The sequence below is a fragment of the Aspergillus flavus genome, chromosome 2, assembly GCF_009017415.1.
Source record: "Aspergillus flavus chromosome 2, complete sequence".
Taxonomy (NCBI): domain Eukaryota; kingdom Fungi; phylum Ascomycota; class Eurotiomycetes; order Eurotiales; family Aspergillaceae; genus Aspergillus; species Aspergillus flavus.
In genome coordinates, this window is record NC_092409.1 from 3,337,531 (window position 1) to 3,362,994 (window position 25,464).

Sequence of the window (25,464 nt, forward strand, 5' to 3'; positions counted from 1 at the left end):
AGGTGATACGAAAGGGAGGCCATGCAACAAGGCTGAGTGGGAAGAGAATGGTCATTATTCGAACGAGAAAAAGAAAGGGACCGAGCATGGTGGGGATTAGAAAGAAAACAAAAGAAAGAACGAGACCACTGAAGGAAGCAGATGACCATCGCCACATAGTATAAGCCAGGATAAGAATAGGACTTCGACTACACCCACTCGGAGGACTGCAAGTGATTGGAGAGTTCGAGACAATCTGCGAACGAATGGGAGAGGTTCCTGGGGAACAAGGCTGGCAGGAGGTCGTAAAGTGAAACGAAGATCTTCAGGAAACGAACCAGTGAGTGGGAGACGCAGAGTGATCCGGTTGCGGCTGTACAGTGAGATTGGACCACGTTAGCGGATGCCCAACCAGAACGCTGGACAAGTTCCTCTCATACTTGGTGGGTCAAATTTTGCATGTTGGCAATGTGACGACGCTACTTACTTTTTTCGTTCACTTCTTCTTTTGCACTTTCGCCTCTTTTTTTTGTAATTCTGTAGTTCTTTTGCAAATTTCTTCCTTCTTTTCTTTTTTCTTTTCTTTTCCTTTCTTTTTTACTCTACCCGGCACTACAATTCCATTTGTTGAATATCAAATTGTGTATGTCGCAAGTACCTGGACAGTGTGGATTGTGGATATCCCCGAACTCCACCAGCGATCAATAAATAGACTTCCCCCGGACATTGGGTTCCTTGGGTCCCGATCCAGGCCTCCCAAACGATGCTGATATCATCATTGTCCAACATCAACTGAGCTCTCCAGACTGAGGGCTATGCTACAGACAGTCTCCCAATGCATCAGTATAGAGACGGCACATACCGCCTGTTTCTTTCTCTTCTTTTATACAGGTCAACAAAGACAATCGACTATTGAATTTAGCCTATACATCTCAAAAGCTGCAGTGTGAGAGATCTAAACGGTGGACCTGACTCCATCCATCTTCACCGCATCACCACTACTAGTGTCCTCATCACCATCATCATCATCTCCATTGCGAGATCGGGATTGCTCTCCCCAGTCAACATCCTTGAACACCATGTGTATGCCAGGGAATCGCTCTCTGCATGAATACCGCCAGTATCTGTCAAGTTGCGACTCAGCGACCAGCGACAGTCCGGACATCAAAAAGCTACGGCGAAAGAACGCCGCATTGAACTTGAACCAGTCCCAGATGTCTCTGGACGACCACTACGAGTACCCTTTCTCGGTCTCGTCGGCGGCGTCAAGCCCGCCGCCATTATCCCCATCGCAATCACCCAGCGCTCTGAGCGAGCAGCCTGAGAGCCTGGATGGCTTCCTCCGTATGGGATATCACCGCCATATATCTCCAGTAGACCAGTGCTTACTTGCGGATTTAGCTCCGGGGACCCCCAGCTCTGTAGACGACCATATATGCCTCCAGCAAAACCCCCATAAGATCCTGGTAAGCCGCCATCTCATCCGTGCCCTAATGGACGGGCGGTACTTTGGCAGCCGATCTGACTTTCACACGCACATGCAGGACACGTTCCGGGATCGTCTCGAGAAATATCCCGACCCATATCCCAAACCAATTCCACGCAATCCCCCAGCATCTATTCACAGTCACACAAAGCGGTACTCGGACTCAATGCTCCTCAACATAAAAAAGCCCACCACAACCATCATCCATCAAGGTACATCGTTCGAGATCCTCAATCCCCATGAATCACTCCACTTCGCTCGTATCGTCTCGTACATCGAAGACGTCGACAGCTTCTCCACAGGCCACAACAGGGACTCCTACATCTCATTCACAGAAGACACCGTGATCATCGAATCGGACCCTTGGTCCTACGATCCCCCACCGCAACCTCACATCCACACCCAAAGCCACGCTGAAGAAGCCTTCGAAGACGAAAACCGAAAGTCCCAACTAGACATTGGCGACACCCAAGGCCTCCACCACCACCTCATGCCCTCCATCAATGAACTCCTCGAAGAAACAACCCTCAACATGACCCGTTACCTCGCCTCCAAACCCAGAGAATGCGCCAGTCCAACCAATGAAAGCGATCTCGGCGAGCCCGGAGATCCCGTCTACGACGATAACCATCCCATGAACCCCCACGAGGGCCTCTGGCAATTCGATATCGGCATAAACCCAGCCACCAAACCCCCCTCAAACGAACAGACCATGACTCCACGAACCGAGATCAAACTCCACCGCCGTCCAACCCGGAGATCAACCTCTAGTCGCAAGCGTAGAGGTCCCCTGCGGAAACTCTACGGGTTGTTTCGCAGGAAGACAGGGAAGTAGGCCAAGTAGGTTTCTTATTTGCGGTTCATGAGACTCGTGCGGTTATGACTCCGTTGATGATGATGTTATAAGCGTTGCTGTGAGCGGTCTTTTAACCTTGAGCTTTTTGTGTTCTGTTGTTCTGGCTTGTGCTTCTGGGAAGCACGGCTTTTATTCTCTTTTCTTATTTTGTTCCTCTGGCGACTTTTGTTTCTTGCTGTTTCTTCCATTTCTGTACTTCGATACCAGTCATATCTTAGTTGTATATGTCTTTTAATCATGGGATAGAATGTGGAAGACCGAAATAGCCTGAATGTTCATATTCGTCTATGCCTGTAAACCCGAATCGAATCAATTGTGCTGTGGGCCTTTTTTCACCGGACCCCTTACCTCCATGCCGCCGATAATAACCAAACCGAGAATCACACAATCAGGGTATCTACCTCAATATGTACAAGTAACGACATTGAAAAGAAAGAAAAAACAAAAAAATGAAATATGAAATATGAAAAGAAAAGAAAAGATGAGTTGAAGAAAAGTTGAATATATCCATCCGAAAGAAAGATGCCAAACAGAAGATAAACCGAAAACAAAAATAGATTTTAACATTCCTTCTCCACCATCGACGCCAAAGCAGCACTGACGAGACTCTTCCGTCTCAGTCCCTGCTCACTCTTCTTCCGCAGGTCCCGCGAAGATGAATGATAATTCTTCTCAATGCGAGTTGTCTGTACGGGGATGACGCTGCTCATTCTCCGTCCCTTGGAGTCGGACGAGGGCGGGTCCAAAAGGCTAGGGCCTAATTGGGGGCGGAACCGGCTCCGTTGGAGGGTAGCCGCTCTCCGGCGGGGGGACTTTTGCGGAGGGATAGAGCTGGGGTGGCAGGCATCTGGGTCGAAGGTGGTGGTCAGCTTCTCATCGTCAGAGATGAGGGCCCGGCGAATGGCTTCTAGTTCGGAGTGGTTGCATTGAAGACGGGAGATGTTCTGGCGCTGGGCGCGGATGTTCCAGCTATCCTGAGAGTGGGACAGAGGATCCATGTCCGCGGTTTGCGGGAAGAGATCACATGGAACGGATGTTGGACTCAGAAAGGGAGACTGGGGCTGAGGCGAGAGAGAACCAGATGTGAGTGATGGAGAGTCCAAGGAACCCTCGTCATCGTGGTCTGTGTCTGGAGGGGTCAAAAAATATCCCGGGAATCGGTCCGACGTGTCGAGGGACTGGGGCGACGTTGGCGTGGCGGGTCTGCCGAACTGCGTCTCATTGTCTGATGTCTTGATGGTGTGTTCATGCAGCTTTCTTGTCAAGGTACTGATTGAAAGACGCTTCTGATGGTCGTCATACGCAGACAAGGGAACGGAGGTGGGGGGCTGGGCGGAACGGAAGTAGGAGGACCGTGAGCGAGGCAACGATCTTGGAATCCGGTGTGTCGCGGTGGAACGAGGCGAAGGACACCGTGAGGAGAGAGGAGAGATCAGACTGCTGTCGCAGTCGACCATGAGATTGTCGTCCCCATCGAACGCCAGGCGGGGCGGCTTGGTGGACGAGGGAGATGAGAAAGAGAAGTCCTCGAACATTGTGAAGTACTGTAGTCCCAAGGTGACTCGAAAGCACTAGGAGAATATATATGAGATCCCAAGTGTTATTTCGAAGAATTAGACGCGGTGACTTGTAAGGACTATTGTCTCTCCCAGCATTCAATGTTGTAGCCTTGATTGGTGGCAGGCCACAGTGTGGTATATCAATGCCGCTCGGATGGGGACATAGGGTTGGGTGTGAAAGACACCAGAGCGCGTTCTAGGCAGATATAAGGCCACTAGATCCCGGTGGCCAATCTGCGAGATTTTCTTTTTTTTCTCTTTTTCTTATTTTAATTTTTTTAACGGCTCTCTCCTGAATAGGAACCACCGAACCACTGGGGGGCAAATCGAATGGAACAGTTCGTGGGGAACGTCCTTAACGTTCCGCGCGGAAAGGCCGTAGAACGACTTTCAATTGGCTGTGGAACCGCCGCCGGCGTAAGTTCAAGAGACGTTGACCGGAATCAAGGAAAGAATGGAATAAGTCAGTGGGAATGTCATGATGTGGAGTAAGTAGGAGGCGGCGTGTTAAAAAGAACACGCGAGAGTGGTATTTTCGCCCCCTATTCAAGTGATATTATTCTCGCTTTGGTAGAGCCAGCAGAACATCAGTGCGTCTCGTTCTCAGGGGGTTTCGATGTTCACTTAGTCCAAGTTATTGGTTTCTCCTTCACCAAATCGACTGCGGCCAGACTCGTCGCACGTGATCCCGGCCAATTAAAAGCCGTTTGCAGCGTTTGCAATTCCCCGTATTCAGCCCAGGAATTAAATTAATCTGCACTGTAAGTATAGTCATCGTCGCTAAGCATTAGTGCTCCTACAGCGCATCTCCTCCGGAACGGTCTTACTCGGTTACTACGGCGTTATCCGACTGTCCTAGGATGAAACACTAATTCCGTTTCTTATGCAATCCGTCGTGGATTTCAGCCTCTGAGTTCGGTGATTTGCGTGATCATGAAAGAATTGTGATGAGTCGAAACCATGGGAGACGCGCATGTGTCAGATAAAGATCGCGATAGACTACCTATCATTTATGAGACCGATATGTCCAGAGTCAAGACCACCCCTTCAACTGAGTTCAAGAGGAATGAATTCCAATGAATGAAATGGTACTCCAACGACTCGGTTAGTGTCCCCGGGGTCGGAGTTGGGTGCCGACGCCGACTCCGTTAGTTAAGGTAGTCGTGATAGTAGTGGCGGGTCTCTTCATCTAAGTCATTACTCCAACAGTCTCCAACCCCGACACTATCTATACCCTAAACTTGTACATCCCCCCCCGCAGCTGGCACAAACTTCCTCTTCAATACTCCCTCAATCTACGTATTCGCATCCGTCATAACCGGACTGAACAACCATGGCCGCTCTATTGAAACAGCCGTTGAAATTAGCCCTGGTGCAGCTCGCCTCCGGTATGTTTCACTCACCCTATGGGATCGTCATTAAACGGCCCCTTATCAACACCGTACTAACTGCGAGCCCGGCGCGATGGAATAGGCGCGGACAAAGCCGTTAATTTGGCCCACGCTCGCACTAAGGTCCTGGAGGCAGCACAGGCAGGAGCCAAGCTCATCGTCCTTCCGGAATGCTTCAACTCGCCATACGGAACCCAATATTTTCCCAAATACGCCGAGACTCTTCTCCCTTCGCCCCCTACCGAAGATCAATCCCCTTCCTACCATGCCCTGTCAGCCATCGCTGCCGAAGCCAAGGCCTACCTCGTAGGAGGTAGCATCCCCGAACTAGAACCCACAACGAAGAAATACTATAACACCTCCCTCGTGTTCTCTCCCACTGGCTCGTTAATAGGGACCCACCGCAAGACCCATTTGTTCGACATCGATATTCCAGGAAAGATCACTTTCAAGGAGAGCGAGGTCCTGTCGCCCGGAAACCAGTTGACAATTGTTGATCTTCCCGACTATGGAAAGATCGGCCTTGCCATTTGCTACGATATCCGTTTCCCGGAGGCGGCCATGATTGCTGCGCGAAAGGGCGCTTTTGCACTCATCTACCCGGGCGCGTTCAACATGACCACCGGTCCCATGCACTGGTCTCTGTTGGCACGCGCTCGTGCGGTGGATAACCAGCTGTATGTGGGGCTGTGTAGCCCAGCGCGCGATATGGAGGCCACTTACCACGCATGGGGTCACAGTTTGATAGCCAACCCAGCCGCGGAAGTCCTAGTAGAGGCGGAAGACAAAGAGACTATTGTCTATGCTGATCTGGACAATGACACCATTCAAAGCACAAGGAAGGGCATTCCTGTCTATACGCAGAGGCGGTTTGATCTGTACCCAGATGTGAGCGCTGAGAAATAGGTCTGTCATTATGAATTATTCAGGAATAACGACGAATCGAGTCATGAAATCTAGTGTTTATAACGGTTAATCGAACCTAGTTATTGAATATACCAAAAGTAATACTGATGGTATCAGGTTTGATAATACTCTAGTAACAGTCCGAGACTCTTTACTAAGAGGTCCTTTAATATCTTAGAAGGAGGTAAACTGTGTTCCCCCAACTTATCTCTGTACTTTCCCAGTTAGGATATTGCTTGTCTTATTATGGAATAATGCAAGGCGCTGGCACCAATGAGCAGATGATATCAAGTTGTGGTTACTAGTTGCTGCGCGGTGGCTAAACCGAGGCCTTGATTTGCACCAGGGACAAGATCAAAGGCTACCTGGTGGGTGATTGGAATGCTTGGTGTCGTAAGCCAATACATTGATGCATGAGCCATAACAACATCCATCCATCTATCGAATTAGGGCAATGTACGAGTAGAGAATGATCTACGCTATACCCATTTCGGACCAACGACTGTATAACTCTGGGTCACGTGGTACTTAATCCATGAAGTACTTCCTCAACTTGATCGTTGACCAGTGCAGAAGATATGTTCAAGAATGGCGAGTACATATTGTTCCCTGTCAATTCGTTATTTAGTATCTCAGCAAAAGAACAATGGCCATTTGAGTAGTGTGATGACCTGCCTGTTCCTCGATGTCATGACTATGTTCTGTCACGTGATCTACCCGCAGCCAATGGGAGGGGCTCCGGGACGATAAGCGAGACACACTGAATTTCGACGAGGAAAAACGAGAGCCGTCCGAAAATCTTCAATCTCACGACAGCACTTCAGCCAACGACAGCCGACGCCTCGTCAAAACATCCAGTGAGTAGTCTTTGTGCAATCAGCCTATACTGTGATCTTCATCGCTCTATTAAAAAATCAATCTCAATCGGTTTGAGACAACTAACCAACGGGTGAAAAATCAGAAATGTCCACCACCGTTCAGACCGGCAAGAAGCAGCGCTCGGCCATCGCCGATGTCGTCTCGCGCGAGTACACCATCAACATGCACAAGAGAGTACGTTGAATCACAACAGGCTAAGACACTAGTCTTCGCTATCCCTACTTGCACACATCGGTCGTATTCTCGTCGATCGAACCCCGATCTGCGGAACAAGACAAACAAGCAAGTTTCGACATGGAGGCAATGGACGGAGAACACTGCAATAATCCTTCTGGCACCAAAACCTTTTCTCTGTGGCTTGGAATACATCTACAGAAAAGGGAGGGATGAAACATGCCTGCTTTTGCGTGTGTGTGGAGGAACAATCATCAGGCGTTCCCAAGAAACCAAGACCAAAAAAGAAGAATTAGTTTTATGAAGTCCACCTCTATGGCCGCAAATCTTGTTCGCAGATTTTTCTCAAGATCATATTTTTCCCAGATGGCATTCGGGCGGAAGACTAATTCAACTTTTTTGTGGGTATAGTTGCACGGTGTTTCCTTCAAGAAGCGTGCTCCTCGCGCTATCAAGGAGATCAAGGCCTTCACTGAGCGTGCTATGGTATGTTCCCCTTCTTCCTTCCAACTTACCTGATTGGTTCTCAAGAGTATCCATGACTGACGACGCTGTGTACTTGGTACAGGGCACCAAGGATGTCCGCATCGACCCTGCCCTGAACAAGAAGGTCTGGGAGGCCGGTGTCAAGGGCGTTCCTTTCCGTCTCCGTGTCCGCATCTCCCGCAAGCGTAACGACGAGGAGAACGCCAAGGAGAAGCTCTACTCCATGGTCTACGCCGTCAACGTCAAGGAGACCAAGGGTCTCCACACCGCTGTCGTCGACGAGGAGTAAACGGGGAAAATCTTTTTCATTTCCATATTAGATATACCTTTTGTTACTCTATGAAATGATGGGGTTTCTCTCTGTTTTTACGATACCGTCCGGGTCGGGTCTTGCTCGGTTGGGTTGGAACATTTAAATTAAAAAAATCGGAAAAGTTTCTTTCCCTGTCGTGACTCCGCATATTGCTTTCGTAGTGTAAATTTATCTCCACTAGCTCTCTAACCGCGTGCATCACGTTCCTGGAGTTTATAATTCATCTAATAGGCTTTCTGTCATGTATATTGAGAAGTGTATGGATATCCATCCTATCACTCGACTACCCAAAACTACTACCAGAAGTAGAACCCTACTCACATTGGACTAAATCCAACTCAACCCCCAATATTCCTAATCCACCAACCCCTCTCTCACAAACCAAACAATAGACCAATATCCTCATATAGCACCAACATACCCAAATCCCAAACCCACAGACATGAGAACATACGACCATTACCCCTTTTCAAACAACGGACCCGGTCTACGGGACATACTAAGAAGTATCCAGAACCGTAGCCCCGTTCATGGCACTACCAGAAACTAAGGAGGGGGGAATGGATCCGGATATGATTTCCAGAGGTTCTTTCTGGATTATATTACGTTCTGTTGCGTGTGGTTTCTTTTAATTAGAGTGTTTGGGGAGGAATCAGTGGGTTAATTGAGTAACTAACTTCTGATCGGGGGGTGGGATACTTCGTACTCTATAGTGGGTTCCTGGTTAATTTGGAAATTAGTTGTGTATACGCTAGAGATTATATTAAGTAGATATTATTGAGGTACGTATTAGTAGGGGGCTAGTTGGTTTCATCGGAATTAATTTCTGGCTTGTTCGTGAACAAGCCTCCAAGGTGGGCTATTTTCTACCTCAGCTGAGATGGCTGTTCTTGTAGGAAAAATGGGCAGTGTGGACTTTACATTCTCTACTGGTTTTTGAGATATCACAGTGTGCAAACAGCGTGGTGTCGTATATTATCTCTAAATACCAAAAACCGATTGATTCCATTGATCCCTCAAAACCCAAACGCTATGCTAGACTTTCGTCGCTGGTTGGACAGACGACGACATGATGCTCTCCGAGTATGCGGTTGCAATTGCAGCATGCAAAATAGTTACACAAGTGCCTCAGATTGATCAAACAGAAAAGGACACAAAAAAAGAAAAGTAAGAAACACATGAGTGCGACGGCGAACAATAACACCAGATGGGGAAAACAAGACTCAAAGATCGAATTAGAAACGCGGTTTTGCTAAGACAGTTCCCAGAAATCGTAAGGTCAGAAGTACAAGAGGACAAAATGAAGTCGGCGCTGTGAGGGACTGGACTTTATCACGATACCTGGAAAAGAAACAGAAGGCCATGCATACGGCGTCTGAACCTGAACATGTTCCAATAATTGATTTTACAAGACAGGCGCGAAGGAAGGGGAACTATAAAGTAAAAAGGCCATAATACATCACCAGTAATTATCAACTTGGAAAGAAGAGCATCATGATGGTGGTCAATTGCAACCAATGTACCACCACGTTCAATTATAGTAAGCAGAGGAGTTCTGCCAACTATGCCTTGGTTTCTTCCATTGCAGTCCCAAGGCGTTCCGCTTCCTCCTTCTTAACCCGGATTGCCCATTGTTCCGGAGGCCCATCAACCTGGGGTACAAGGAAGTGCACACTGGTGCCCTTGACGGTGTAATCGAGTTGTTTGATCAAGGATGCGTTCAGGACAATCTTGCCGCTCGGATCAGCTCTAAGTATAACACGGCCGCGAGAGGTAGTGCGATCCTTCAACACGCGGAGGAACCCAACTCCTTGACTGTTCCATCCATCTTTGGTGAGTTTCAAGCCGCGCGCTCTAGTCTCGATCACAATGTCTTCATTCTCCTCACCGGCTCGACTTTGAGCAAGGTTAGCCTGAGGCAAAGCCTCAGCTGCATCACCATCTCCAGACTCCTCGGCTCCCGTGTCGGATGTAATTCCAGGAGTGGACGCGCGGCTGGCAGCAGCAGAGCTGACAGTCGATGGAGCCAGGAATGATGGTGGCTGCGCAGGTCCACCAAATGTGAAGCCAGGTGATGGCGATCCAGTACCAGAAGATGCAGGCTTGGTAGCAGGTGCCGCTCCAAATAGTGTGGAGAATGGTTTCGAGGAATCAGCAGCCGGCGTCGCGGATGCGGAATCAAGTTTCGAAGTAGAAGCTGCATTTGAGTCACTGGCAAACTTAATGGGAGAATTCATCTTCCAAGTATTATCCGCACCGGCCTTGGCGGCGCTTGGGGCGAATATAGATGGGGTGCCTGCAGCAGGGGTAGGCGAGGGGGAACCAAAGAGGCTGGCAAAGGGGTTTGGCGTTGCGGGCTTCGAGGTGGGAGCATCATCTTTCTCGGCATCAGACTTAGAGGGAGTCGGAGCAAATGGGTTTGGCGTTCCCGGTGAGTTGAAAGAGGACGCATATTTGGAGGAATTGAAAAACGTAGAAAGGGGCTTTTGCTCCTCGTCGTCCTGACGCTTCAGCGTGCCGTCTTGCTTGTACTCGACACGGTCAAACAAGCTACGACCACTCGCGCCTGTATCGCTGGCGGATTGCTCGTTTGTGGCTGTCTTCTCTTGCTTCGACTTTTTCAGAGCCTTGGTAAGATCACCGTCGTCACTACTGTCGTTAGCAGAGTTCTCAGCACCACTGCCGGCACCCGCTTTGGCATCCACATATTCGTTGCTTTCGTCTTCGCTAGCGGGCGCAAGGGATGTATCCTTGGACATATCCTCTGGCTCATCACCAGCGGCAGACGCTTCCTCGGTGTCATCAGCATCGTCGTTCTCCTCAGCCTCAGAAGGTGTTGCTGACAAATGACCGAAGATGTTGTTGGGCTTGGCTGATGAGTCGGTCTTCTTGTCAAAGATTGAGGAGGTACTAGCATCCGAGGTGGGCGCCGTCTCCTCCTTCTTATCCAGATCACTTGTCTCCTCGTCGTCTTCGAAACTAAATCCTTTTCCAGGAACAAATTTGGAGCGTTTCGTAGCTTGAGACTCAAGTGCCTCTAGCTTTTTCCGGCGTTCTTCGGCGTCTCTTTTCTCCCATTCAGCCTCGTCTTCTTCATCAGAATCGAAATCTTCCGCCTTGCGCTTTTCCTTCTCCTTTTCAGCATCCTTGTCTACCTGTGCCTTGAACTGGGCGAAGAAATTTGTTGCTCCAGCGCCGAATTTTGGCATACCAGGAATAGGGGCGGGTGCAGAGCTAGCTTCCTTATCGCCTGACGGCTTTAGGACGAACGGATTCGAGTTAGTAGAGGTGCCATTAGTACATGCAGTAAATGTTGGCTTAAAGGAAGGGGCGGATTGCGAGAACAGCGACGTCGACGTGGAGTTGTCCTTTGTCGTGGTTGAGGCTGCAAAAAGAGGCTTTGGAGGGGAAGAGATAGGCGTAGTGGAGAACAAAGCAGGTTTATCTGAGTCCGGAGTAGATGGCCTGGCAGAAGAAGTAACGGATTGAGTAGAGTTAGGCTTAGTCGGCTCATCACTTGACCCAGAGTTGATGGATTTTGAGAAGGACTGCGCGAAGATGCTCGCCGTCGTGGAGTCTTCATTGACACGCTTTCCTGGCGAAGCAGTGTTCTCATCCTCATCGGCCACTTTTCTCTTGCTGGTAGTTGGGGTCGCTTGGCTTGCTCCGAAGATGTTGGTAGCCGCAGAACCAGTCGCAGTTGTGGTTGTGGCGGGCGAAGAGTCTTCCTTGTTAGAGGCAGCATTCAGACCGAAGGGTTTCACCTTTTTAACGGAATGGCCATCAGCAGCTGCACTTTCATCCGCAGCTTTACGCTTTTGGGACCCAGCTGGCGCTCCAATGGTGTCACGAACACGCATGTAGAACTGCACAAGAGCATCAAAGTCGTCTTTAGTAGGATCCAAGCGATTCGCTTCACGTTTGAAGCATTCATTCAACATGCGCATGCGATACAACGTCTCCACTTCTTCCTTGCTTGCCTTATCAAGATCAGCAGGAAGTCCAGATGGTCGTATGTCCTCAAAGCTTGTTGTCGAGCTCTTTTCGGTAGCAGAAGCCGATGAGGCCGATGAGGCCGTGCTTGTGCCATTAACCTTGAATGGACTTTGAGACGGGGTCGGGGCGGTCACAGCTGGAGCCTGGGTCTTATTTCCTACAGTAGGAGCCGAAAACAATGGCGACTGCGCGAAAAGACCAGAAGATTTAGGAGCATCAGGTCCTGATGTGGGGGTTGAGAAAAGCGGTGCAGGAGTGGCCGCCTTCTCTGGCTGGCTAGTCTTCGATCCCTCGCTAGGTGTAGAGGGCTTTGGAGCGAAAAGGTTACCGAAAGCGTTACCAGAAGAAGGCAGTGGCTTCTGCTCCGTGAAAGGCTTCTGCTCTCCGACTGGCTTGGCCGGGGTAGCTGGCTTTGGCGCGAAGAGACTGCTGAATGGGTTTTCTTCAGCAGGCTTAGCTTTATCCTGCTCCGCACTGGAAGTGTTCTGCTCTGCAGATGGCTTGGGAGCAAACAAGCTACCCGTAGACGGAGGCTGGAATAGGCCGCTTGCTGGAGCCAATGGAGCTGCAGAACTTGCACTCTTTGAGAACAAAGACGGGCCACCGGTAGAGGGCGTGAACTGGAAGCCAGTCTTAGGTTGAGGCTCCTCGGGTTTCTTCTCTTGCTTTTCCTTATCCTCCAAAGCCGGTGCTACAGTTGATGAGGCGGGAGTGCCAAAAAGGTTTGTGGACTGGAAGGGATTTTGTAATGATGCGGTGGGTTTAGCTGACGATGAAGCTCCGAAGATAGACGGTGATGGAGCGGCGGTCGTGCTGGAGGCTGCGGGGGTAGATGAAGCGGGAGCGGGAGTAGAATTGGGTTGAGTAGTCGCGCCAAAGAGCGAGGTCGAAGGAGTTGACTGCTCTGTGGGCTTAGCACCAAAAAGGGGCTTAGGTGTCTCAGCAGGTTTCGATGTAGAGCCACCGAACAAGGAGCCAGCCCCAGGACTGGCGAAATTTGTGGAACTTCCAAAACCAGTTTGGGAGGCACCACCGCCAAAAATAGGTGGCTTCGACTGCGCACCGTTGTTCTTTGCGTCAGGAGATGTCTGCATAGACTCACCAAAGGCGGTGGACTGTCCGAATGGGGATGGCTTATTTGAGGCTGACTGGCCGAAGACGTTTGTCGACGGAGCACTGCCGGAAGCACTGTTCTGTCCAAAGATACTGCCTGTGGTGGCGGGGGCTGTCGTTGCAGGTTGCCCAGAGGATCCACTGGTCGTACTGCTGCCGAATAAGCCTCCCGTAGTGCTGTTTTGTTGCGATCCTGTTCCAAATAGCCCTCCCGAAGGCAAAGGCTGCTGGGCTGGGGTCGAACCACTAGCTGGGGGAACATTGAACATGTTTCCCTTGAAGCCAGAGAAACTGCCTCCATCGGACGATTGGGTGGTGGAGCCAGTAGTCATACTAGCAAAAGGATTGCTTGTCGTTGACCCCGATCCACCAAACGATGAAGAGAAATTGAATGAGGATGAGCTACTTCCACCGGAGCCGAAAGAAAATGGTGTCGATCCGTTTTGGGACGGTTGGCTAGGATTTGCACTGGCTCCGGGAAAGCTCTGTGACTGACCAAATGTAAACCCGTTTGAAATTGGTTGGGGCGCAGACGGTGTAGAGACGGTATTAGGATCAAGAGAATTGAAAGGGCCACCGAAAGACGCCGTGGTACTGGGGGCAGCTGTGTTGGGACGAGCTCGTCTCCGAACGTCCTTGATCCTATTCAATATGTTAGAAATCAACTATAGTTGCTAGAGTTATATGCAAGAAAGACAAGAGAAGTAATCATAGGGACAGTTTAAGGATCGAGGATGGATGGGTTAAGAGCACAATGCGATTTACAATGACAAGGGTATGTTGAATAGGATTGCTGAATAGGACAAAGCAGCACAATGAAACACAAATAGAACACATTGAATCACTTTGACACATGGCAGGCTGCAGGTAAATGCCAACAATATGAGACAGATCGGAAATGTAGGTTTATATCCACTTACTTTCTCTGCGCCATTTGCGCAGCGGTTGCCCGCTGCGGCTTTTCATCTGGTGTGCTGTTCATATTGAAATCAAACAAGTTAGAATCCTTGTCCCCCTGAGGGCCCTGGGCCGATCTTTTCGACATCTATTGTATTAATAGTCTCCCTGTCTAGGCTTTGAATGCCTCGGACAAACAAGAATAGTTGACTTCGCCCCCTTCCTAGACCTCTGTTCAAGCCCCTTCACTCAGATGTCTCATCCACTAGGTGGGCGTCTTGATCGCGTTGGTCTTCTTCCGGAAAGATAGTGCTTTGCTCTTGGTTCCAACTGAGGATCCAGCGCCGGTTGTCACGACGATTATCGAAGCGACCGGCGCACGGGTGCGAGAGACGGAGGAGTAGGTGTGTAAGAGAGATGGTCCGGAAAATGCAAATGACAGGACCACTTGATTGTCGTTTTCTAGGTTACTAGCGGTTATTCCAGTAACTGTCACGTCCTTGCCCGGATTCAGTGAGATGGATAAAGCCGGGAAGCTTGCGCGCTGAGTATGTGCCCCGGAAATCGATCGCGACGAGCGCGAGGCAACGGGATGGGAGTTAGGGGAGGGTGAGGGATGAGAAGGCAGAGCGGTATAAATACAGCGCTCTCTAAGATATCAAAAGGGCAGATGCCTGCTTTCGATATGCTCTGCCTTTGATTGGGATAGTCGTGGCTCGAACGAGCTTCGTTTCGGTTTGTCTTCACGAGAGGCTCGCGACTTTTTTTGACGGGGAAAGTTGCCCATAGAAAAAAAATTACGGTCACGTGAGAATGCAAGGTGACCCTCTTGGCAGGTTGACAGGCTACTACTAATAGTATGGGAAAACGCCCGAGAGAATGCAATATCATGCAAGGAAATAAATAAACAATCGATATCGATGACAGATTGCGCTGCTTGGTATATGACAGCTCCTGCACTTGGGGGAGGGGTGAACTTGGGGGAATTCACTAAATAAACAGACAACCTGTAATGCTTACCATCGTTGTTACATACAGACCCACCTTGGACACCTAGATATGTACGTACGCAATCATACCAACCTTTATAAATTATAATGAGTAAATGTACTCTCACTTTATTATTATTTTTAAGTAGTATTTATCGGTAGGAATCGCGTTTAGTAGTCCAAGTTTTGATGTCATGTATCATGATGTCAATATGGGGTCCGGATATTCGCAGTAAAATATATTCCGGGTGTGCCATGTTAACATTCAAAGTACTTCTTGTCAGTTGGCAACGACAGCCAAGGTAAAGTATACAAGTTAAGAGGCTACAATCTTCGTAGTACCTAGAAAACTAATATAAGCAAGAAAATGCACCTATACATGGTGTTCTCACCACACCACGCCTACATCAAGGTAATTGAAAGTGATCTGCAATGAAGTCATGTCTCATACTAAATATGTCCAGTGGATAAACGAGAGCGTAGGCTTTATGAGTGGTTACTTGTCCTACACAAAAGAAAAAGCAAGAAAGCAAGAAAAGATTTATAAGATGGATGGAAATGTACATTTAACAGAAACACTACACAACGAAACTGGGTATCTATAGCTTGGCCTTGCCCTGGGCCTTCTTCAGGACGGGCTCCATCTTGGTCGCCTTCATAATGTTACCCTTGATCTTGAGCTTGCCTCCCATGAAGAGTCTCTGGGCGTTGGCCTTGCCGCTGACCAGGGAAGCGAAGTCAGAGTCGGAGAGGGACAGAGTCACTGTTTATCACCGACGCGATACGGTTAGCTTCTTTGTCACCAAAACAAAAGGAAGTCCGCGGAAGACGCCGAGGCGACACTAACCATCAGCCTTTTTACCCCCCGAAGGAGCACCCTTGCCCACCTCACCCTTCTCCTTGAGGTCGAGGTACCAGCTCTCTTCCTGGCCCTTGTCATTCTTCAGGTTGAAAGCGACGATGGCCTTGGCCTTGTCGACAGCCTCCTTGCGCTCAGCAGCGTCGCTCTGGAGAGCGGCGTTGATCGCATCGAAAGCAGCGGAGGAGGGAAAAGCGTCTAAATAAATAGTTATCGTTAGTCGCGGATTTACCGAAATATAGAATATTTGCTGGTGGGGAAAAGTTGTCTAGGGAGAGACGTACCGTTCTTGAGAGACATGGTGACAGTTGTGATACCACGATTGTGAAGGGATGTATATAGTAGTGGATGGGTGAAAGGTAGTGGATAGTGGAATAGTCGTGTGTCTCAGGAAAGAGGGAGGGAGAGAAACAAGATTTAAATAGAAAGAGTCTGGGGATTTAGAAATCAGGAAGGTCAAGCTTCCCCGGAGTGTTCGGGGCATGTGAATGGAGGGCGGTCGCGGGATTTCATGCCTCGTCATACGGACCGAGGCTTTTTACCAGAGCCCTTTTCCTGGCTCTCACTCCTGTGATTCCTGGTTTCCTACGGAAATTATTCTTGACCCTAATGCTGGCATACATGAAGCATTGCATTTCTTGTCTTCTCCTTACCAGTCTCTGATTTACAATCTCGCCTGTGCTGGCCCTATGTAGAGGATCAGGCTGCAAATGATATTGCGCTGGGCGAATATACATGGGTAGAAGAATCTATACTGTACTTCCGTCCACATGGTTACATACACAAGAGCCCCGCAATTCGATGATAAAGACCGTTGCGCAACAGAGGGGCTGGAAGACCCTACAAAGGGAGATGACCTCTGGTTAAATCTATGGCTGGGAGGTTGAGTCCCAACAATAACCAGATCGATGATTCTAGAGAAACAAATGAACTAGATGAAGATCAGCATTGCCTATTGCGGTAAGCAGCCCGAACGAGGAATCTCCGGCTAAAGAGGGTACTGTTTACTACTAGGTGGATGTACTCTGTCCCATATTTTAATTGCAAGGGAGCTGCTCGCGTGCTCACCGCATTTATGCAGGAGTTGACTGTAATAAAGACTTTTCTTTCTTTCATTTCATCCCATTCTATCTTCCCATCAACTCAGTGGAGTTAATACGTCCATAAATGAAATGAAGGGAGAAAAAGGCCAACAAGGAAACGCGACCAGAAGGACACCGAATTTCAATTTCGCCTCAAATGACCGTCTCGGTTCAATGCGATTAACCCAGAAGTTCGCCGATATTAACATATCTCCTCTTAGTATTTTCGATGGACTTGAGCAAGGAGTGGATTTGTTTAATAACACAACAGTCTATGGTACGACATAACACAATCGCATTCAAGTGTGAGAAGTTAAGGGGTAAATAGATCTTGGGTATCTTCTAGAGGATACGAATCCAATTAAATGTTCAATTCAGAAATCCGCCAACGCCATGCTGATGAGATAAAATATGAATCCCCCTAGTGAACTCCCTAGAAATGAAGTTAGCTTTGAACGACACAGTTAAGACGAGGGAACAAATTTGAAGCACATACAAATAAGTAAGCCAGCTCTCGGGTTCCAAGTCTGGAGATATTCTTGGAGGCATTTTCGTCCAAAGCTCCTTCGATTAGCTCTCGCTTCTTATCCTGGAGTTCAAGGATACGGTCTTCGACGGTATTCTGCACAAGAATCCGATGAATTTGTACCTCTCGCACCTGTCCAATCCGATGCGCGCGGTCGATCGCTTGTTCCTCGATGTATGGATTCCAGAATGGATCGAAGATAATAACCTGTGATGCTGCAACGAGGTTCAAGCCAGAGTTGCCCGCTTTCAAGGACACCAACATAATCTTGCAATCGGGGCTATCGGTGAAATCCAGTACTGCTGAGTTTCGATCTCCCGGCTTCATGCTACCATCATACCGCCGATAACCCCAGCCCTGACGCACAATCGGAACCTCAAGCAAGTCAAGCAGAGACGTGAACTGGCTGAAAATGATTGTCTTCTCCTCACCCTCCTGGATACCCCGCAGAATATCCATGGCCTTTTCGATTTTAGCGCTCGACACCCAAGTCTTCTCCAGCCGACGGAGGTACTTGCGCTTCGATTTCTGATTCTTCGAGGCTTCTTTCTTCAGTTCGGCAAGGGTTTTCTTGGCCTTAGCCATTTTACCTTTCCCCTTGTGTCTGGACCTCTTGGACGAGCTTTCCTCGTCCTCCTCATCATTGACAATAAATCGATTCAGGCTATCGTCGTCATCACTATCATCACTCTCGTCTTGCTCTTCTGCAGGCTTGACGGGCTCTTCTTCGACTGGATCATGGGAGTGGTCAGGGTCATGGACCTTTCTAAACGACACATGATCTGTAATCTTCTTCGGGTCTACTTTGCCACGGCAGTTAGGGCACTTGACTTCTACTGCACCGTCGTGACCCTGTCTCACAGCTAATGACGGATCGGAAATCCTTGAGAAGCATTCTGCACAGGTGCTATGCCCGCAAGGGAAGAAGATGATTGGATTTTCAACGGCATCCATACAGATGGGACATTCGAGATCATCATTGTTGCTTTTCAAGCGGATCACAACCTCCTGATCGAATTCTTTCGCGTTCGCAATCAGATCCAGTTCATCTGTGTTCGCGTTGAGCTTGACGCTGAAGTCGGTAATCAAATGGGGATGGCAGCACGCCTGTCGTAGCCGGAGGAGTAAGACTAGAATGTTGGAGTAATTTCGTCCCACGGTTCCTGCCTCGAGATACCTGTTGAACTGGAGTTGGGTTCGAGCCTCGAGCGAACTGTATAACTCTAGTTCATCTTCGCTGAACACAGCGTGCACTTTTTCTGAGATCCGTCGCGGGAGTTGTAGAATTGGTTTCCCGTCAATCTTGGAATCTTTAGTTCGCCGCAAGAGGACCGCCTTCAGAAGAACCTGGAGTTGTCTCATTGCTTTGCGCTGTGCACTAACACTGGACCCCTTGAGGGGCCGTGTGAAGTCGTGATTGAACCGCTCCAAATTGCTGTAAGGCTTGATGCGGAGAAATCTCAATAGTGAGTGCAACTCTTGGACATTGTTCATCATGGGAGTTCCGCTCATACACCAGCGATAGGTAGCATTAAGACGACAACAGGCAAGGGCAGCTTTTGTGTTACGGTTCTTGATACACTGAGCTTCATCAATGATCACACGATACCACTTGCTGGACGGTCCAAGACACGGTAAAGATTTGGCAATTTCTCTCGACAGGGTTTCTTCGTTGGCACCAGACGACTGTAGCTCATCGTATTTTTCTCGACGCTTGAGTTCGGAAGACAACGTTCCAAAGGTAGTAAGAACCACGTCATATTTCTTCAGGTCCCTAAAGCTCACAGCTCGCTTTTCGCCATGCAAAATATAGACCGAGAGTTGGTGACGGCCAGGCTTCAAGATTCTTCCGATCTCCCGCTTCCACTGCTGCATTAGGGCGACGGGGGCAATGATCAAAGTCGGTTTTCGTTCCTCGTCCGTAGAGGGTCGGGATACCATGAGAGCAATGGCTTGTATTGTCTTCCCCAGGCCCATATCATCAGCGAGTATACCACCTTTTTGCTCCTGCTCCTCCATCGATTTCATCCATGCCAGCCCAAGCTTTTGATGCTCCAACAACGTGACTTTGAGAGCCTCGGGAGTCCCTTCACGGTTTTCCGTAGAAATATCCGAATCGGGCCTGATAGTCTCCAGAAGTTGTTTGATCTCTTCATTGACCTTTGTTGGATCAGCTCCATAGTAATCACTCATCCACTCCGGCAACTTGTTCATGTCGTAGCCCGTGGGACCTGGATAAGGAGGAAACGAGCTATCATAGGATGAGAAGGGATTAGGAACCCCCCCGAAAATGGACCTCCCCGCATGTTCAAGAAGCTGCTTCCCAGCGCTGAGCCTTGCCATGGTGTTCTGCAATACGTGTGGGCCGTATGCAGGGCCGGGTCCACCGATACCACTTGGGCCGGGCATTGACTCTAGATAAGGATACAGACTAGAGTAAGGTCGCTGTTGCTGAAAGCTGTCCTGCAATGGGTAACGCGAACTGCCGATGGAATGGTGCGATGGGAAAGGGCGCTTGGAGGAAGGACCGATGAGAAGCTCGAAATCCTGAGCTGAGATCTCGGCAATATCGCTATCATCGCTGTCGGGTATAAGGGTCGGTTGGAGGCGCTGGGGCCCAGGACGATTTGTCTCAGGCAACGGAGGCGGTAAAAATGGTGAACGATAAATATCTGGGGTCTGTATGGCCCCAGGCACTGATCGATTGATATCGGGAAATGGTGTGCCATTGTTTACCCTGGGAGGAGGGGAAAGTAAAGAAGACCCAGAGTAGTGAGTGGATGAAGTGCTTCTGGCTGAAGTTGGTCGAGGTGACTCTTGCAAGCCTTCCAGTCTACGAGCATACTCCTCGTCGAGGCGTTCCTGTTCCTTGCGACTCTCGAGCCATTGTTCAGCTTTTCGCTGTTCGTCTTGGAGCTCGAGTATATCTTGGCTGTCCAAGCCCAGTACCCTTCGAAGTTCATCAATGCTGTCGTCAAAGCCGTCATCCTGCCCCTGCCCCTGCACCTGAAGACTACGAATAGACAATGAACTCGGGCTAGAGGAAGGCTTCTTTGTTGCGATCCGTTTCAGGGGTAGGTCCAGATCATCAGTCCAATCTGTTTCGACACCATCATCGTGGGCGTGATTAGGATCATGGTCTTCTTCTCGCCCACGCTTTCGAATGGTCAACGGCCCTAGAGGTTGAGATTGCTCCGCTAGTCTCCTTGCCGATTGAAATGGCTGCGACGGGGGAGACATGGTCGACTGACCCTGTCGTAAACCCCTAGGAGAGTTTACAGGACTAGAGTCAGAGCTTCCATCTAGCTGCGCTCGATACGAAAATGAGTTTTCCGGACCCTGGTGGGGAGGAAAGTGACTATGTGGCGGGCTCTTTGTGGCAGTACCGCGTAGTTCTGCCAGTCGCGTTTCTAATGTTTTGATAACATCTAATATCTCTTGCCTTTCAGCAACGGCATTTGGTCGTTGTTCTTCTAAGCTTTGCAAAATAACATGGTTTAGCTGAAGATCTTCCAGGAGGTCTTCTATAGACGCGTCAGTTGAGGAAGCCATGATAGATGAATCCAAGTTTGAGAATGTGCTTGTGAGCTTAGTGCCCAAAGCTGCCACTTTGACACAAAGGCGTTCCGGCTTCGCGATCAGGGACAATTCACAGCTCTGCAATGTGCATGAGTTAACTTGAGGTGCGACATTAAAGACCGAAGAATGTAAGATGTGGGATAAATGATCGCTGGAGACGATGATGTGTAGATTGACGATCGCGCTTGGCAGCGGAAAGTGGATGTTAATTCTGATGGAACAGGGCGTAAAAGTTAAAATAAAAAAAAAGAAAAGAAAAGGAGACAGGCAAATATGCCCGGAATAGGCTAGAAAACACAAGAGAATTTAATAGTGAATGAGTATTATGAAGCTGCTGCCTGCACTACAGCGTTGACTGACGTCGGTGCCTGTTGGTCAGTAGTAGTTGTACTTTACATTATCAGCTGGAGAAATTTTTCTTCCCTTTTATCTACTCACCCCTGTGTTCTCCCCTCCTCTTGATCCATCACATTATCGCATACACTTATATACCATATCATAATTCTATCGTTGGCCTGGAACTATTAATATCGCTCTTGTATTTAATCCTAGTATAGTTTCAGAGGATCTGCTTGCTTTTCTTCTTGATATAGTATATTTGATAGATATATTTTAGTCCTTACTATACTTACAAATAATACTGTTCGACTGCAAACAGACTCATCCATCAGAGTTTCACTTCTGGAGGCTACTAGAATATAAGTCTTGCTCTCAAACAGCCTCCATCAGTGAATATACCCCAGTAGCTACCACTACTACTACTGCTACTACTCTTCATTGTAGGTGAATCTCGAGTCCTGAGGTCGCGTCGACAACCTTCCCCAATCGGGTATATCATATGCAATACCTACCTAGTAGTAGTACCTAGGTGTACAAAACTTCCTAACACCATCCAGAAATATTGACATCATGGATCATGATTACTACTATTCATGTTTAAATAGGAGAAATGGCATCTCACCCACTGGCACAGTTGGTATGTGTGTGCATCCAGTCTATATATTAGTTGAGTCTAAGTATACACTCTGTCTTTACTTTCTTCTGTTTTTCTTTCCTGTGAAATAAAGAATAATGCTTTTGTTTCTCTTTTCAGTAGGCTATGCTGAGATAGCCAACAATCACAGAGCATGTTGTGGTTCTTTTGTGCTGTCAATATTGTTATCGTTTCAAAAAAAATCAAAAAACTTTGTGGAGAGTCTAGACTACTAGTAGTTATATGGAAAACGCATGATCATCCCCCATCATCCGCAAACCCATCCTCCGACCGCTATCGTTGTATCGTAATTCGAGACCTTGCATAACGAACCCAACATGTTGGGAGGGACCATGGCCATGACGGTTGTCCAGCCCCATCCATACGTCGATCTCACGCTTACAGGTCGGCATCATCCTCATCGGGCAAAGGCTGGGCCGTGGCTTCATCCATCTCCGCCTTGTACTTCGCCAGAAGTTCCGGGTCGACTTGTGCCTCAGGAGGAGCAAGAGCAGGGGCAGCAACGAATTCCTAGATACTATTTTAGCAGGCGATAACAGTGGACCGCAGAAAGGCAACTTACCAGCGAGGTGTTGCCGACCAGCTTCCGAGCAATCCAGAGGAAGGGCTTCTCGAAGTTGTAGTTCGACTTAGCGGAGATATCGTAGTACTGGAGGTTCTTCTTGCGGTGGAAGGTGATGGTCTTGGCTTTCACCTTACGCTCCTTGACATCAACCTTGTTGCCGCACAGCACGATGGGGATATTCTCGCAGACACGGACGAGATCACCTAGAAGTTGGGTTACTCAGATATTCACATGCCGAGGATGTAAAAAGAACTTACGGTGCCAGTTGGGGACGTTCTTGTAGGTGATACGGGAGGTAACATCGAACATGATGATACCGCACTGGCCGTTGATATAGTAACCATCTCTCAGACCACCGAACTTCTCCTGACCGGCAGTATCCCACACGTCGAACTGGATTTGTCCAAGGTTCTACCACAATCGTTAGTCGTCTGAATACAGGATGGGGGTATAGCCCAAAGCGGGGTCCTTGGTGGGGCATACGGTGGTGAAATTAAGAGGGTGCACTTCGACACCGAGAGTTGCGATATACTTCTTCTCGAATTCGCCAGTAAGGTGGCGCTTGACGAAGGTGGTCTGTAAGGGATAATGTTAGTAAGAACGTCTCATTATCGGGTTAAGAGATTTGGCGATGGCGGAGGGGAAGGGAGGATAAAGAGTAATGGCAGAAAGGCCTCCTGTGCCGAAAGATAGCGACCACGAGATATAGACAAAGGACATATGGACGCTGTTTAATGTCAAAGAAATAGATCCAACTTACCTTTCCAGTACCACCGTCACCGACAAGGACAAGCTTAAAGGTTGGGATTGGGGTAGCCATGGTGATATTTTATGTGAAAAAAAAGGTGGAATAAAGTCTCAAAAACGATGAGGTCCGGGAAGAAGATTATGCGTATCAAAAGTCGACAAACGGTTGCGACTGATGATAGATAAATGAACGCGGTGTATACGGTGAGATAGGGTTTTAAGCACAGGGAGGGAACGAAGTGAAAGGCGAACCTGGTGATGGGATTTTTGCCCTGAGTCGGTCACCAAGTTTTAAGCCACGTGACAAAAGCCTCAGGCACACATGCCCCGCAGGATTGCACGGCTATCGATCACTTTTACTAAACCAAATATACTGATATGATGTAAACGAAAAAGGTAAAAAAAAGAGCTATCTCAGGGCACTCCGCCATGGTGTTTTTCGTAAATGTTTTCCAGTCATCATCATTGATATCATAATTAGTAACTCCTTTGTGATGCCTTCTTGCTTGTCCCATTAAACAACTCTAGTCATTAAGAAACCATACTGCATGCCTCGTCAAATACAATAGCCTTTGTCTCAAATCACAAAGGAACAAGATGACAGCCCAATAAACCACGGCCACCCCAATCTCGTCGTGGCACAAGCTCCAAGTCCAGTTCTGTGACATCACCATTATCCTGCCTCAGAACTTTGACAATTAAAGTACGCTGATAGAATAAAAGTCAGTCATTCATAAAACTGGCCCTTGATCTTAAGCGACAAACCGTCCCCAGGTACAATTGAAAAAAGGCGAAAAGAAGAGCTGTTAAAACTTACCCCCTCGTTTTGTTGGACCGATTCAGCCACCTTGGAGAGACGCTCATGGTTAATCCAATTAATGGTCCCAAAGCTGCGTATCTTGTCTCCCGCTTTCAGTCCAGCCTGATCCGCAGGACTTGCGGCTGCGACACTGTTTACTCGTGCGAACGGTGGCCCAAGCATCGCGGCGTCCGACGGAGAATTGCTAGTTAAATTGGATTGTGTTCCGCGAGACCCATTTGTATTACTGATAGAAGAGGTATCGCCTTGCGCGCGTTGAAGATTCGAAAAATGATCGTGAATACCTTTCTCGAGATATTTCATGACCTCTTTGTGATCGTAGCGAAGTCGAATAATTTTTGTGCGTATTGTGCGGACTGCGTTAGGCTTAGTGACAGTTTGGACAAAAGAGAAGCATTCTTACTCTGGGCAACGTCGATATCGGCTCGTGGGAAGTCGTCGAATGTTGTCAGCGATGAATTCATGTTAACACCGTGCTGCGAAAGATCCAAATGATTAGATATGTTCTTGAGGATAGGAGCCATCTAGTTACTCACAGACGTAAGGACACTGCTCAACGCCGAAAGTTCCTCTTCAATACGCTCCTTTTCCTGCATCAGTTCGACCATGGAGAGCTTGGCCGGGTCGCGGTCAGGCCCTCCGGTCGTTGTAGGACCGGAGGCCACTGTTGGAGCATGAATATTATCGTCCATATGTATTCCCATCCTAGAATAAAACCAATGAGAAGTAAGGCATCGCTGCTGTGGTTGGGATAGAAGGCCAAGAAGAGTTGTCTGTGACAGTGATAAAATAAGGTGGTGGTAGTTTGGTGGGTCTTTGTTCTGGAAATCTGGGGGAAGTTCGGATCTTGGCGTATGGCCTTTTAAAGGCCTCAGTCACTTATGCTTATACACAGTACTCTCGAATACCGTAATAAATAAGAAGACATTGATCGATTTGACTGGTTCAACATAGGGATTATTTGACGTTGGTGGATTTACCTCAGCTATGCGTCTTGTGTATATGATCAATTAGATAGTGAGAGCTTGTTCCAGGTACATTTCACTGCACTTGACAAGTTATTCTACATTAAATAGAAAACGAGAAGGATATATTGAAGATAATCTACCTCAGACAGAACAAAATCCTCCTGTGTCACATAATGAAAACATATCTCAATCACAAGGATTTATAGAGAACCAAAATTATGCTACATATGATTCACGATTCTCTTATACATTACAAGAGAATGATGTTGTCTACTTTCAATTTTTAGAGCATTTTTCCCT

General features: G+C 48.3%; 9 protein-coding genes across 9 annotated transcripts; 3 read left to right on the plus strand and 6 right to left on the minus strand.

The window, feature by feature from the left end:
• The first annotated feature begins 502 nt into the window (after positions 1-502).
• On the plus strand, positions 503-2,582 carry F9C07_2129464 (uncharacterized protein). Its single transcript, XM_071509107.1, has one exon. The coding sequence runs from the start codon at positions 1,059-1,061 to the stop codon at positions 2,298-2,300; it is 1,242 nt and encodes a 413-aa protein (XP_071363836.1). The 5' UTR covers positions 503-1,058; the 3' UTR covers positions 2,301-2,582.
• Positions 2,583-2,881: 299 nt separating this feature from the next.
• F9C07_2746 (uncharacterized protein) lies at positions 2,882-3,856 on the minus strand (the record flags this gene model as incomplete). The annotated part of the gene is made up of 1 exon (XM_041284762.1): positions 2,882-3,856. The coding sequence occupies one exon, from the start codon at positions 3,854-3,856 to the stop codon at positions 2,882-2,884; it is 975 nt and encodes a 324-aa protein (XP_041142893.1).
• Positions 3,857-5,213: 1,357 nt separating this feature from the next.
• Positions 5,214-6,177, plus strand: F9C07_2745 (carbon-nitrogen hydrolase; the record flags this gene model as incomplete). Its single annotated transcript, XM_041289788.1, has 2 exons — positions 5,214-5,268; positions 5,354-6,177. 2 exons carry the CDS (start codon positions 5,214-5,216, stop codon positions 6,175-6,177), a joined length of 879 nt encoding a protein of 292 aa, XP_041142894.1.
• Positions 6,178-6,917: 740 nt separating this feature from the next.
• Positions 6,918-8,169, plus strand: F9C07_2277603 (60S ribosomal protein eL31). The gene is made up of 4 exons (XM_041289789.2): positions 6,918-7,034; positions 7,139-7,230; positions 7,642-7,716; positions 7,799-8,169. The coding sequence occupies exons 2-4, from the start codon at positions 7,141-7,143 to the stop codon at positions 8,003-8,005; spliced, it is 372 nt and encodes a 123-aa protein (XP_041142895.1). The 5' UTR covers positions 6,918-7,034; positions 7,139-7,140; the 3' UTR covers positions 8,006-8,169.
• A 1,422-nt stretch (positions 8,170-9,591) lies between these two features.
• Positions 9,592-14,120, minus strand: F9C07_2225896 (RanBP1 domain protein; the record flags this gene model as incomplete). Its single annotated transcript, XM_041289797.2, has 2 exons — positions 9,592-13,780; positions 14,059-14,120. 2 exons carry the CDS (start codon positions 14,118-14,120, stop codon positions 9,592-9,594), a joined length of 4,251 nt encoding a protein of 1,416 aa, XP_041142896.2.
• Positions 14,121-15,495: 1,375 nt separating this feature from the next.
• Positions 15,496-21,480, minus strand: F9C07_2277605 (helicase-like transcription factor HLTF/DNA helicase RAD5, DEAD-box superfamily). Its single transcript, XM_071510250.1, has 4 exons — positions 17,462-21,480; positions 16,168-17,398; positions 15,872-16,081; positions 15,496-15,787 (listed from the first exon to the last, which is right to left on the minus strand). The coding sequence occupies exons 1-2, from the start codon at positions 21,041-21,043 to the stop codon at positions 17,387-17,389; spliced, it is 3,594 nt and encodes a 1,197-aa protein (XP_071363837.1). The 5' UTR covers positions 21,044-21,480; the 3' UTR covers positions 15,496-15,787; positions 15,872-16,081; positions 16,168-17,386.
• On the minus strand, positions 15,624-16,183 carry F9C07_2742 (fatty acid-binding protein; the record flags this gene model as incomplete). Its single annotated transcript, XM_041289798.1, has 3 exons — positions 15,624-15,787; positions 15,872-16,081; positions 16,168-16,183. 3 exons carry the CDS (start codon positions 16,181-16,183, stop codon positions 15,624-15,626), a joined length of 390 nt encoding a protein of 129 aa, XP_041142897.1.
• Positions 21,481-23,644, minus strand: F9C07_2277607 (ras family-domain-containing protein). Its single transcript, XM_041284767.2, has 5 exons — positions 23,390-23,644; positions 23,113-23,205; positions 22,887-23,040; positions 22,627-22,832; positions 21,481-22,574 (listed from the first exon to the last, which is right to left on the minus strand). Exons 1-5 carry the CDS (start codon positions 23,447-23,449, stop codon positions 22,443-22,445), a joined length of 645 nt encoding a protein of 214 aa, XP_041142898.2. The 5' UTR covers positions 23,450-23,644; the 3' UTR covers positions 21,481-22,442.
• Positions 23,645-25,077, minus strand: F9C07_2277608 (26S proteasome non-ATPase regulatory subunit 9). Its single transcript, XM_041289812.2, has 4 exons — positions 24,733-25,077; positions 24,600-24,672; positions 24,194-24,552; positions 23,645-24,084 (listed from the first exon to the last, which is right to left on the minus strand). The coding sequence occupies exons 1-4, from the start codon at positions 24,898-24,900 to the stop codon at positions 23,959-23,961; spliced, it is 726 nt and encodes a 241-aa protein (XP_041142899.1). The 5' UTR covers positions 24,901-25,077; the 3' UTR covers positions 23,645-23,958.
• Between the last annotated feature and the right edge of the window lie 387 nt (positions 25,078-25,464).